The sequence below is a fragment of the Hesperophylax consimilis genome, chromosome 3 (assembly GCF_061612785.1).
Source record: "Hesperophylax consimilis isolate HC1 chromosome 3, BYU_Hcon_1.0, whole genome shotgun sequence".
Lineage (NCBI taxonomy): Eukaryota > Metazoa > Arthropoda > Insecta > Trichoptera > Limnephilidae > Hesperophylax > Hesperophylax consimilis.
This window is the reverse complement of record NC_142838.1, coordinates 41144580-41159061: the sequence shown is the minus strand read 5'-3', so window position 1 is coordinate 41159061 and position 14482 is coordinate 41144580. Positions and strand designations below refer to the sequence as shown.

The window sequence follows — 14482 nt, the reverse complement described above, 5'->3', positions numbered from 1 at the left end:
CTAACTTGGGGGGGGATATACACACACACAATTATTATTTTTGTTGCTTTGAGTTTCACTAATATAGCTATTTGTTCAATGTTTTTATTTTTTAGTTTTAATAGTTTTGAATGGAACATCTTTCTGATCGATATTAAAACCCCGCCGCCAATAATATTTTCACGATCCAGCCGGTAAACATCGTAGTTGGTGAAGCCTAATTCAGGGGAAGATATATTTTCATGAAGCCAGGTTTCTGTTAGGCAGTACACATCGTTATTTATCGTTGGAATATTACACCTTAGGGTGTTGAGCTTGGTACGCAAACCTCTAACATTTTGGTAGTAAAATGTTAGTTTCGTGGGGAGTTTTTTGTATTTACAATAACAGGTTTATTGTTCTTATATTTGATTGTGAGACCTATTTCACCGTCTCGGGTTCTTTGGTCTAGGGTTAATCGTAAATTGGCGAGATAATTTCTTTGGGCTGGAGTTTGGTCGGAATAAATTTTAATGCCAGGGTACTCTGTTATGCTATTTTTTTTTCGCAAAATATCAATGGCTTGGGTGGGATTGTCAAGCATCACTTTTAGAGGTCTGGGTTTGTCCGTTTTTTTTATCCCCAGACGAAAGGTTGTGATGTTGGCCTTGGTGATGGTTGAGTTTATGGCCGTTAGTGTATTTGATATTTTTGTCGTGTCATCTGTAATTTTGTCAATTTGAGAGCAGGCCAAGCTTTCAGGAAAGTTGAAAATAATAATGTTTTTCGAACGTTTTTTCCTCTCCTCGAGCTCGTCAGCAGCTTCGCACATTGTTAAATTTGGTAAATATGAAGATTCATGTTGTGAGGTTGATTCTATCAATTTTGAGGAGACCATGTGTTCATATGACTTAACCTGTCCCTCGAGGATTCCAACTTTGACACCAACATCCAGCATGGTGCCAGAGAGGTTGGAAAGTTTGTTTAGTAATTTAGTCATCTGATCTTTAGTTAGTTTAAGTGCCGGATCAGTAATATTACTATATAAAGCACTAATTTCCTCCTTAGCCTTGTTGATATATGATAGTGCATCAGTGGTACTCATCTTGCAATTGGATTTTGAATATTAATAATTTATATAAGATGCAGTGACAACCCTGTTCATGCGTTGTCTATGACGAGAAGTGGGTGGGCGTTTCACTTGTACTCTTCGAAACTTTGATTGTATTAGTATTCTTCCTTCTAATCGGCTTTGTATGTGTGTGTCTAATGGAATCCAGTGACAGTTGAAATTTTAATTAATAATAAAGAATTACCGGTTAGGCAGCTGCAACTGTTGGTACACAATGTTAATTTTTGATTATGGTAAAGTACTCGTGGGTGAAAAACACTACTTTAAGCTCTTAATTTTAATATAATTATTAATTTGTGTGGAGCAAAAATTTACGTGTTGACTGTGACACTTAGTATTGTTACATCTGATATTCCCTCAGTGTTGCAATTTCTGGCCTGATGTCATATTGAAAGTTAACGATGGGTTGTTCATTCTTCTTCAAATATCGACTGTACCTACATCAACTGATGAAAAAATCGTTCACAAGTCCTGGTTGATTTGGAAAGAGTAGCGATTCCATTTTCTGATGATTTTTTAAATACAGATTTTCAGCCAAAAATGTGCTTGCAGTTTACAATGTTGTGTCAGTGAATTTGAACAATTCATCAAATTTCACAGTTAATCATTTTGTGAAAGTCCTATTCAAGTTCTTTTATTATATCATTATAGACCTGTTGCTTTATAGAATTGAAATAAAAAAAGAACTTGAATAGAATTTTCACAGAACTTGAAAATTAACATTGAAATTTGAAGAATTGTATGAAACAACTCGTCCTAAATGAAGAAGAACTCATGAAAATGGTTAAAAAAAATCATGGATGGACAAATTGCCGTCATAGCGAGTGAAAGTGTGACTTTAAAGGGCTTGAGCGGGGTGAAGGTTAATTATTAGTAGGTTTGCAACACAATCATTTTCCATTTTTCTTTAATGTATGCTGTGTTGTCAATCTGTAACTGTTCCAAATAGAATATAAAATAAAATGAGACATCATATTTTTGAATTGTACAAAAATTATACTTTTAAACATCGTGGAACTTCTAGCGAAGCCTGCAATTCAAATCTTGATAGATAATGAATCGCGAATCAAGGAGACTCGAAATAAGAAAATGAATCAATATTTCAATCCCCCTTGTCCCAATTAGCGAAGGTATTAATTAGCATACTGCACTCGAGTCCTCCAGAGTATTTCAAGAGTTTGTTCCACCGAGCTGATTATTCCTAGAAAAGAGTTCGAAAATATCGATTTCACAGAAAACTGATATTGTTAATTCATAATTTAACCCAAAATCTTTCGACCCCTTGGCTATCTGCTCAGAAAATAACTTTGTAAATTTAATACAGTACACTTTCGCCAGAATTCATATGTCAAATTCAGGAGTTCGCCGCACGCCTAAACTCAAGCGTTCTTTGTGATTCTTGCAAGAGCGGCATACACTGATTACTGCTGACATTTTACGCCAAAAAGCACTGTTCTGCTGTAATAGTAGGCATTTTCTGACGTTGGATGTGTGTGGTGTTTGTTACCTTGAGGTTGTCTACGTTCCTGAGGGCCACCTCCACCTTGAGGGGGCGGTCAGCGGGCGCGGCGGCCGCCGGCACGGGCGGCGGCGGCGGCAGGCCGTTCTCGTGCGAGTCCAGCGCGGTGGTTGCGGCGCGGCGCGGCGCGGCAGGCGCGGCGGCGGGCGCGGCGGCGGGCGGGCCGGGCGGCGGCGGCGCGGCCGTGGGCGGCGGCAAGCTGGCGGCGGGCGGCGCGGGCGGCGGGGCGGCAGGCACGCTGGCGCTGGACGGCGGCTCCGACTTGAAGAACAGCTCGCGCTTCGTTTGCAACTAAACAAGAAAGAACACAAAACGAACATTAGCATCAAGTTAAAAATTTAAAAATCACAAAAATATGTAGTTTTTTTTCATTATGAATTATTTATTAACGTGTACACCTGCAACTTCTCTATTTATCAACACCCGTCGTTCCACGGGTCGGTCAGAAATCGACATAAACCAAATGCTGTAAGACCCTGCGCAGAAAAGTTCCACGCTGAACAGCGCTGAAGACCGTTACCTTGCTATAGGGAACTTATTTTTCTGCGCAGGGTCTTGCAGTTTTAGGTTTAAGTCGATTGTTTATCGAAACGTTTAACCACATTTAAAATATTGGAACCTACTTGTAGCTATCAAAACAACTGAGTTCGGAATAAAAAAATAACTTCAGTATCTACCCAGTGCAATAATGGAAATTTCCTTAGATCTAGGGGAGACAAAACTTTTTTAGGGAAAAGGGAAAAAATACAAAATCTAGTTAAGTTTTGAAATATTGACTACATAAGGGCAAAATTACGAAATATTCTGGGGAAATTTTTGTTTTTGTTTGGCCACGAAAGAAAAAAAAATTTAAAATAAAATCTTTCCATTTTTCTCTCCTATGCTTGTATTTGTAAGTTCTCTACGCGGAAAAAAGAAAAATTGTGCGATTGTTTTTATGGACGAATAACTCAGTCGTAGAAATTTTAGGTAACGGAAAATCGCCGTTTAAAGTTTAAAAGAAATTATTTGTTAAGAAAACAACAAGCATAATGTTCATTCAACCGAAACTAAGCCACCGGCTAAACTAAAACTAAACAATTAAACATAGAAATGATACGATTTCTCAATTCACTACTTCATATATCTACGTATTTTATTTTCAATGAAACTGGTAATAGACACCAGTTTCGTAAGTAGATTAAAATTTAATGATTTGAAAATGGGACTGACGTGATTAAAAATATCATATTATTGGTTAAACCAAAAACTTATTTTATCTGAAAAACCACACACAGTTAGTACTCACTCTATGCCGAATCGAAATCGCGCAAAATGGTTGCAAGTTTTTGGTTTACATTAGCAAATTAAGAAATATATATTTTTTTAAATATAAAACCCCAAAAAAACTTCACGAAACCGTCCGTAGTAGGCGTTTAAATAGAAGAAGAAGATAGTTTGAAAGGAAGATATGTAAATACGAATGTTAGAGAGAGAGCGCTAGTATAAAATTAAAAAAATCGTTTATAATTAATTGGTGTAAGCGAAAATATTTAATAAAGCGTTACTTATTTAAAATAGGGAAAAAATCTCTCAACAATTGTCTAATGTAGCGTTTAAAGAAACACTGTGATTTTTTTCACAACTATAACAAGTTAAATAACTGAACCAAATGTGTTTGAAATAAATTTCGGCCAATAAGAGGTGTTATTTTGAATAGCCCGCTATTTCGGTAGATGTTACTTTTGAAGCTGTCATTTTTTGACATTTGACAAGTAGTAAATACGCCATTAATAAAAATGGAGCGATTTAAATTATTGAAATTCACTTGAGTGAATCAAATGCAAATCATCTTGAGTGATGAGGCCCATTTCCACCTCGGTGGCTTCGTCAACAAGCAAAATTGTCGCATGTTCACGGGGCTCGGAAAACCCAAGAGTTATTGTTGAAAAGCCTCTCTATCCTCAACGTGTGACTGTTTGGTGCGGTTTATGGTCCGGCGGAGTCATTGGACCGTACTTTTTCGAAAATGAGGCTGGAGCAACAGTTACGGTGAATGGATTGCTACGGTGGATGGTATTGATCTGGACAACGTTTACTTTCAACAAGACGGCGCTACGTGCCACACAAGCAACAGCTTTTAGGACGGGTTGAAATATCAAATTCAATTTTCAAGTTCTGCAGAGGTTCTTTCTAGTTCTGTCATTATATTATTATTGCCCAGTTGGGCCACAAAACTGAAATGCTCACAGAACTTGAATATTTACTTTAAAATTTTATGAATAGTTCAAATTCTGAAAAAAACCGGTCCAAGTGTTCAAGGGAAATATGTTATAAATCGAATGCGGATTTTAAAAATGATCGCACAGGCGATAAGCGCAAAGCCAATGTCACAGTAGAATAAAATATAATTTTACCTACTCTACAAGATGAATTATTTTTGAATATTTTCTGTATAGCTTGAGCCTATATGTATATTGTCTCCGATCCACCAGATAACTTCAGCAAGTATACAAAACAGCTTTCCTATTTGAAATTACATGCCAGGTTGTTAGTAAGTAATATGTATGTAATCTATTATATGAGTAGTAATGCGTCACACTGACATAAAATACGACACTCATTGTGCACATTATAATTTTCTATTATCGATTGTTGGTTTGATTGACGGGTTGGTACCGTAGCTAGTATCAAATTTGTTAGTTATACCAATACGTACTTATTTAGTTGTTGCTAAATAGGTTAGAGTTTTCATCGGCTCTGTTGGGTTATTCAAATATACAACCCGACTTACATTTAAAAAAAAAGTCCGTTGGGGCGTGAGGTTGGGCGTTTACTCTGCCGACTGACCAGTTACGACAAGTGATAGATTGTTTTGCTTGAATTTAAAAAGATATGCACACAGGTACCTATGTATATTATAAAAACCAAAATTAATTTTCACCAGAGACCAAAATTTCACTTAGGTACATATTACAGGGTTGTCCAAAAAGATGTTTCCACTTATATGGTACTATATAATTAAAAAAAATACTAATAATAATATTACTGACATAATAGTTTTACATGACAAAATTAAAAAATAATAATTTAAATCATTAATGTCGCTATTTCAAATTCCTGTAATATTCAAAAATCTGTTTCTGAAATAATAAGAAAATACACAGATGTAGGAAATGAGATTAAAAGAATTTGGCATTCTCAGACTATAAAAATATTACCATTTGTTATTTCGGCTACTGGCATTATACCTAGCTCTCTCATTCTAAATTTAGGCGTATTAAATCTGTCAAAGAATTTATATATAAAAATGCAAAAATCAATCATTTTAAATACTATATAATATTTATATTGACGGATTAGTACGATTTATCGGTCCAGTTAAAAGTTCTACCGAGCCGAACCCTCTGATATGAAAATATCTGGAGTCGGTGAATTATTTTCCCATTTGATCTCTGGTGGGTTGACGTGTTGTTCTTGTATTGTTTTGTATTTATTATGCACATGCATAATGTGGATTGACTAGAAGATCATTTGTGGATAAGTTTAGGTTTTCCTGTGGGGAAGATTTAACCCGGACATAAAGTCGTTAAATTATTATTATGATACTACAATATTATTTAAATAATTACCATGATAGTAATTATTTGGACTTGTGTACATAGTGTAAGTTATAATGTTATTAAAATAAAAGTCAATCCCGTATGTAAATGGTAACATCTTTTCGGACTACCTTGTATTTTATTCTAAATATAAGATCAGTAATCGCTGGTTAAAGATTGTCAGGTGCCTACCTCCCATATTTGGAACGCCTGGGAAGGAGGCGTATTATTTTTTTCCAATCGAAAATGATTTTTTTAGTATGCTAGGAGCATTTTTATGGTAGAAAAACCCCATAAAAGAAAGTATGTTTCTACCTTGCCGATAGGCAAGGCTGGCACACAAGAGGTTAACAACCTGTATACAAATAAGGATGCAAATTTATTACATTAACTGTAAAGATCAATTGATGTGGTTTGACGGTACTATAAAAGTGATCCAATTGTCAGTCAAAACTGTCAGTCGGGTGCCTTTATTCATTGTTATGAATTAATTAACTCTAAATAATGTTTGTCTTAACTCTAACATCGACATTTTTTCGGATTCACTGCCCAAATTCAAACGTGGCATCATGTCAATAATTTAAACTATTCAATGCGCATACATACAGACACACACACACAAACACTCACACATACATTACACACATCACACACACACACCTATAAATTACACACGTCACGTGGTAATTGAGGAATAAACATACTACTTAGCAGACATTACAAGGAAACATATCATAGGTACTCAACATGAAATATCTTATTCCTGTATATTGTTTCATCTCTGTAAATCATTTACTGTTTGTTTCTATAATATAAAATAAAAAATAAGATTTTAGAGTCTCATTCAAAACAGAAGGGTCAAGCAGAAAAATGTACATTTATATAAATGAGCAATCGCGATAATGCCGCTGGGCGCGTGGGCCAATGGGGACATAAAGTTATAAAATAATGAGAGCTGGTGATCGCACCAACAGCATAACAAGCGGCCGAGATCTTACGTCCGGGAACCACAGAGCTATACAATTAGAGGTGCTATTTCGTACTAATATCTCGTATTATAGATACGTGTGCCACTATTTATATTAACTTTTAAAATGGCTCTACCGGCTGCGCCAAATGTAATGTATGCCATATGTAGCTCGTGACAATGTGGTGTAGAGGCTGAGTATTATTGTAGCGGGTGAAGGTCGTACACAATAATGATACTTGATCTTGTACTGATATTTATTGGGGAGCTGCTTGTAGCAAAAGAGGGCGCACAACTAACGTGCATCGCCTTTTATAAGATCTCGCAAGCATTCCATCTCGCTTGCACTCATCCACATTCGTACAGACATCACACTGCCTCAACACAGGTTAGCCGCTAGCCTAGTGAGGTAGGTTATGAGAAATCTCAACTTTATCTATTTGTTAACATGTATTCTTAGTTATAATTGCAAATTTCTTAAATAAAGATATTATTATAATTATATTATTACAGGCGTCGGTAGACTTTCAAGAGCCAAGTTGTCGATATTTTACGTGAATGAGTTCCGTAATAAATAAAGAATATCTAAAAAAAAAAGAAGCTAATCAATTTTTTGGAGCTGATGACTTATATTAACCCTTCAGGCCTCTGACATATTGACCGTTATAATATTTCTTAAAGAACCTGTCACAAACTCGGAGAATTTGTGTGTATTTCCGCTTCTCAATAAAATCCAATTAATTGGAATATTTCTGAACGTATCAGAAAACTAAAAACGTATGTGGTTAACTTCTAAATTTATATATAAAGCTGCGTGCTTTTTTTTCTTATTTTTAACACCGTTTAGTTCATATTTATAATTATGACGGAAAGGGAGACACAACGATTTCTGTGAGACCATGTGAGTTGTTCAAAAAAACGAACAAATGGACTATACGGATACCAGCTGTTTGTTTCCAAAACCGAACAAATTAACCTGAGGAACTAAGAGCTAGCTCTAGCTCAATAATCTGAGTTGGCAACACTGATGCTGTCCAAGTAAAAGTTCGTTTGGCGGCTCCATCTCGTAAAGCTGGTTGAGTGGAATTTATTGGACGTACAAAAGTGGAATCTATGTTTCGCTTCATGTCTCATCTATGTATTAACATCAATGGCAGGAACAAATTCGTCATACTGATTCGGTACGGCACGCGTAGAAGATAAGTAGGTACCTAATGATAACGTCACCCAAACAGGAAGACAGGAATTATTACGAAATCCGTTTATACGAGCTCACTTTATTGAATTAATAATTTCATGTCATCAATTTCATTCGAATTTAATTGTGATCTGAATATTCTCGATAATTCATGCGGAAAAAACGAACGATATTGCATTTTCGCAAATCGAATAAATTGCCACTGAAAATTTTATTTCACGTTATCTACCCTTCTAGGGCGTCCCTAGTCAATTCCCGAAATGACAAAATAAACGAATCAGAAGATAATTTTGAATTTTTACGTCCAGGGCGCTTGTTATTATTGTATAAATATAATATACTGAATAATCACGAGATCTGTCGGTTCCAATTTTTAAATTTTAATTTTGAAAATGACACATAAATTCAAAGCAATTTGATTTCATTGAGCCAGATTTCACGCAGGACCAACCCACATCACAGACCCGTAAAAAATCACGGGATATAATAATTAAAATTTTGAAAGAGACAATTTAAATTATTTTCTGTTAAAATGTTATATTAAAAGTAGGTACCTACCTACTTCATCGCTTGTCTGAATCCTTCTCAGAAGTTTGAAAACGAAACTTAAAGCAAATTTAAGTTCGTTCAACTAGATTACACGGGGACTAACAGACAACCGAAATTAGTATAATAGATATGTTTGATTATGTGGCAATAAGATATTTTGGTAAAATATATATGTATATATATTTTTTTTATAAACTTCCGATTTTTCCACACACTTTTCCACAAATGATCATCTAGTCAATGAACATTATGCAAGTGCATTATATAAGTAAAATACATACAAAACAATACAAGAACAACACGTCAACTCACCAGAGATCAAATGGGAAAATAATTCACCGATTTATTACTTGTCATTATTTTTGTCATTAGGGTGTAAATTCGGACGGTACGTAATTAGGCGGCTGGGATTAGCTAAGATGGATTATGACACCTGGAAATTGCCAAATTAATTGGGAATTCGGTCTAATTATACCTTGGGTCTTCGTACCTATAACTAGGTAATAAATTTTCATTGTGTAATAAAACCTTTGTTTAACATTTTCAACGTAGATGTTTGAATACTACCGAGATATAAATTTGGTGAATTGACTCAGAAACTTTTCGATACACTTTTATTTTATTTATTTAGCTATTTCCCGCCACGCGTTGCTGTGGCACAGTCTGACTGTGCAGATATAGCAAAAATAGCGCTTGTTGCTTTTGCGTACATCAGCTGGTGATGTTTTTTAAATAAGCATGTTTGTTCAACAGATGGCGCTGTTTTTCAAAAAAGCACGTTTTTACGTGTCACAGATCACATCTGTATAATATAGATAAATAAATACATTTTTTAATTTATTTAGTTTAATAAATTTTAAAATGGGTATTCCAGCAATTATGTTGAACTACAACACTTTATTAAATTATATGAATGAATATGCTCAAATTGTTAGACAGAAGAATTTTCACTGAATTCGTATTTCTATATAAAATTCTAAATGATTTAGTTGATAGTCCGGTTATTGCTAGAATTGATAAGCTTCCGGATTCCACAACGTAATACTAGAAGTCAGGATTTATTTCAGTGCAGAAATTCTGGTACTAGCTACCATATGTATTCCTCTTTGCCCAGAATACTAATGGAGGGAAACAATTATACCAAGTCAGTGGACATCTTCAATTTATTTTTAAACAAATATATAATGTTGTTAATGAAGCAATTCAGTTATGTACAATATACAGGGTGTTATTTTGATATTCAATCGTAAAAGATCAATGGTTTCGTTGCTTGTGTCGCACTTAGCGCCGTCTTGTTGAAAGTAAACGTTGTCCAGATCAACACCATCCAATTCCGGCAATAAAAATCATTAATCTTTTCTCGATAGCGCAATCCATTCACCGTAACTGTTGCTCCAGCCTCATTTTCGAAAAAGTAAGGTCCAATGACTCCGCCGGACCATAAACCGCACCAAATAGTCACACGTTGAGGATAGGAGAGGCTTTTCAACAATAACTCTTGGGTTTTCAGAGCCCCAGATGCGTCAATTTTGCTTGTTGACGAAGCCACCGAGGTGGAAATGGGCCTCATCACTCAAGATGATTTGCTTTTGATTCACTCAAGTGAATTTTAATCATTTCAATGCGTTGTTGAAGCGTGTATCGTTCCATTTTTATTAATGGCGTAGTTTCTACTTGTCAAATGTCAAAAAATGATAGCTTCCAAAGTAACATCTACCGAAATAGCGGGCTATTCAAAATAACACCTCTTATTGGAAAACCCTGTATAATGTATATTTCTTAATATTTTCATGTAAAAGCCCCGATAAAGGGCGTTAATTAAAAAAATAAATAAATACGTATATAAAAACACACGCGTATTAGAATGCAACGTTGGGTCAAAATTTCAGAGCAATCATTTAACATTTTTAACAAACGAACATTAACATTTTTATTTATACTATAGATAGTTAGATAAATATTTTTGCCGTCTACTACTGTCACCTGTGACAGGTAACAATATATTTTTTTTGAAAAACAATGTCATCTGTTGAACAAGCATGATTTTTTATACAACGCCATCTGTTGAACGTAAAAGCAACACTCGCTATTGTATCTCTATCTGCACAGACAGACTGAGTCACAGCAACGCGTGGCGGGGTACAGCTAGTAAATAATAGTGATATAATTATAAAATGTCACACCACTAAGTGTACGCGTTTTTAAAAAGCTAATACCAAGTAAAATTAAATTATGATTTTTTTTGCGGTTTCACCACATATAAGAAATATTATTTTTAACAAAACAATCAAATAATAGAAATGACTAGCGCAGACCAGTCAGATATCACGGATAGTCTGAATTCTCGGCAAATCCCACCTAGGCGTCGTGAGTTTAATTTATCGGCCGGCTGAGTCCTCCATAACGATACAAGCAACATTCTCCGCTTACTGTGATGGTAGTAGGAGATTTACAAATTAATATTGTCAGGTTATTTGTAACCCGGGATTTTACATTATAAGTAGGTACTTTAACGCTTGTGTGAATTCTCCAAACAAACACTTCCAAATTTGAAAATTACACTTGAATTCAAAACAAAAGTTCTAGAATTCATTGAACCGAAATAACAGACAGATGGAGTCACAACCGAAATTAGGTAGGTACTTTTTATTAGGTAGGTACGCATTGCATCCATCATTACTCAAGTCTTTTTAATGTGCAACCGCACTAGAGTCCTTACTGCTCCCAACCGTCTAGATATGGTATGTTGTGAGGCTGAATGTAGCGGAGAGGGGAATGAGATGGGAAAGATAAAGGTGGGGAAGTACCTGGCTATTCAGATCTGGTCACCAAACACGGCAAGCAACGTTTCAAATCTGAATGGTGGTCTCACACCATGACCATACTGAGAGTATCTTCCACTCTGGAACGTGCCGCAGATATACCATACATAAGAGTAAGTTGTAAAATTTAACAAATTAATCAAATTAAATTTACTTGCGCACCTGGCGACCATGAATAAGTCCAGTGATTTTGTACCTGTTTGTTTATGGCTGAAGGCTGAAGGGCACCGACGATTTCATCCTATGTAATAACATACAACGGTGGTCTAATTATTGTACTTGTGAAACAGTAGTACAATATGTACCCAGTTATTAGCGTCACGCACCCGCGTGTACTCGCGTTATGTATCTCCCTACCGTTTTACATCAGCTGTAAAACACTTTTATAAAATGAAAATATAAGTTTCCCTCGAGGGAATAGGCTAATTTCCAAATTTGTCCATGAACAACGAACGAACTATGTAATACTCACAGACATAGGAATTAATAGACGAGAAGATAATGGCGAGGGGTAAAATCAACTGTTGAAGAACGAAGGGGGTAAGGCTGACTGTGATTCGTCAATAAATCAATCTGACAGTATATAGGCATCTCGCATTATAATATCACCATTTAGTTTTTAAAAGTAAAATCTACTTTTGAATGAATAGACATTTTTACATGGGAGCGCAAATTACTCGCCACGTTATGAACTAATTTGCGAAGTCCAAATTCAGCAAAGTAAGGCAGCTTCTATTTTCAGAGTCGTAGTTAGTTTCAGAGTATTTAGTTAAGACACTTTTACAAATGTTTCATAATTTACCTACCCCAGTAAATAACGATTAGCACACTTGAGAATCGCTACATTGTGATGTGATAGTATATGTTTCTAAAACTGATCCATATAATACGGTCTGAATAAGCTTAAAATAAAGTAAAATAATGCTTACTTATGGAATGTAATACGACAATTGGGTTTATTCTCTTTTTCACGTCTATTTTTACAAGTTTTCATATCACAAGTCAACATTTTGCAGTGTTATTTCGTAAAATGAACCGATGATGCCTCGACCATAGTTCGCACAAGAATGATGACGTCACGTTTTCAAATTTCACTTGAGGCCATACGCGAGCACAGCCGGCTCCAATGGAACCGGTATGGGGAGTGGGGATAATACGCTTTTAATCACTTAGGGCAGGTCTACTAATATTCATATGTCTATGGTAATACTCATTTTCCCCAAATAAAAAATGATCACCTTGGATAATATGGAAATTGCGAAATTTTAATTTTTTATTCTTCACTAGTTGACGTGTACAAGGCGTTGCTGGGGGATATCCTTAGGAGATAGACACATACCATCGCGGACTTTTCTGTAGGCCTTTTAAAGATATACAATTCCGTAGTACATTATTTTGATGTATCGCATAAGATTTAGCCAGCGTTAGCAATGTAAGCCCCAGAAAATATTTTTTTACGACTTGATTACTAAACATCAATTTTTTCTACTTTCTATAATCATAAAATGCATATATTATATACATAAACATTTCGGAAGAAATTCTCTAAATGAAAATGAAAACATGTTCGCAATATTAATTATAACACTAAAGCACACAGATAACGAGAAGCCACGATATTGAAAATAGATACAGCAGAATAAAATGTCAAGTTGACTACAATTCAAAGACATAAAAAAGTTTGAAAAAGAAAAGCCTCTTTCAGATGTAGGTAAAATATTCGGTGGCAAAGCTTTTATGGCGTGGAAGTTGGCGCTAGGCCATTCGCACGAGCGGCGCTTTTTGCTAAAAGCTTGCCGTTACTCTGATATTTACATATTGAGTACACGACGCCCGCGTTATTGTGCTTTTTTGACCACACGAATAGTTGGGAATACCAGGATAATAAAATTCCACATTTTTACGTAGATTAGCTAACTAACTAATCATCACGCCGTTTCCCTGCAGGGAAGAGGACGGACCGCTAAGCTACTCGTTCTTTACACGGCCCTACTCAAGTATCTGATTCACTTGATCGTGGCATGTCTCCCTCGGGCGTCCCCGACTTCTGCTACGATTCGCATTTGCGTCATATGCCCAAACCATCTAAGCGACCCTTTCTTAATCTTACTCATTACGATTACATCAGCCTTGCATTATTTGTGGGTCTCCACATTTCTCGCACGATCATACATGGTTTTAACACACATACGCCTCAGGGGTCTGATTTCTACAGCATTCAGTCTACTTTCATCCTTCCTCTGCCAGTTCCATGCCTCACTGCCAGGGTAGGTACCAGCACTCCATTGTGGGCTGCTAGCTTCGCTTAATTTTTCCTTAGCGCCAACTGCGTTGGGAAAGAACTGCTTCCCATCTCTCGTAAACATACTTCCTTTTACGTAGATAAATCTACTTAGATAAACTTAAAATTCTCAACGGCAGATATATTTTCACACGACCTTAACTCCCAAGCGTGTATCCCTATAAAATAATATACAAAATCAGGAAGGCGAGAATTGCAACGCGTTAAAAAAACTCCCATTCCGAATGAAGCTTCAATAAAGATATTTCTCTATGAAAGACAATTTTATTAGTACATTGCCCATATGAAAAAAACATCATTAGTAAATATATTTTTAAATATGTAGTAGTACCTTTTACAAATATGAATGAAATATTACCTCACACAAAGAAAGGGTTAACACTTTAATGGCCGTATTATACGGCTGCATTACTTTACAAAGGGATTAATAGACGAGACAGATAATTGAGTTATC

General features: G+C 35.7%; 2 protein-coding genes across 5 annotated transcripts in view; one reads left to right on the top strand and one right to left on the bottom strand.

Moving 5' to 3' along the window:
• Positions 1–14482, top strand: part of TyrRS (Tyrosyl-tRNA synthetase) — a 326170-nt gene that overhangs the window by 167993 nt on the left and 143695 nt on the right. The gene's annotated exons all lie outside the window — the stretch shown is intronic.
• Positions 1–14482, bottom strand: part of pnut (septin 7-like protein pnut) — a 144985-nt gene that overhangs the window by 27225 nt on the left and 103278 nt on the right. For all 4 annotated transcript variants that reach the window (XM_089650705.1, XM_089650703.1, XM_089650704.1 and 1 more), the window contains exon 2: positions 2598–2900. In XM_089650705.1, coding sequence (XP_089506831.1) covers positions 2598–2900 — 303 coding nt within the window. The remainder of the gene's footprint in view (positions 1–2597; positions 2901–14482) is intronic.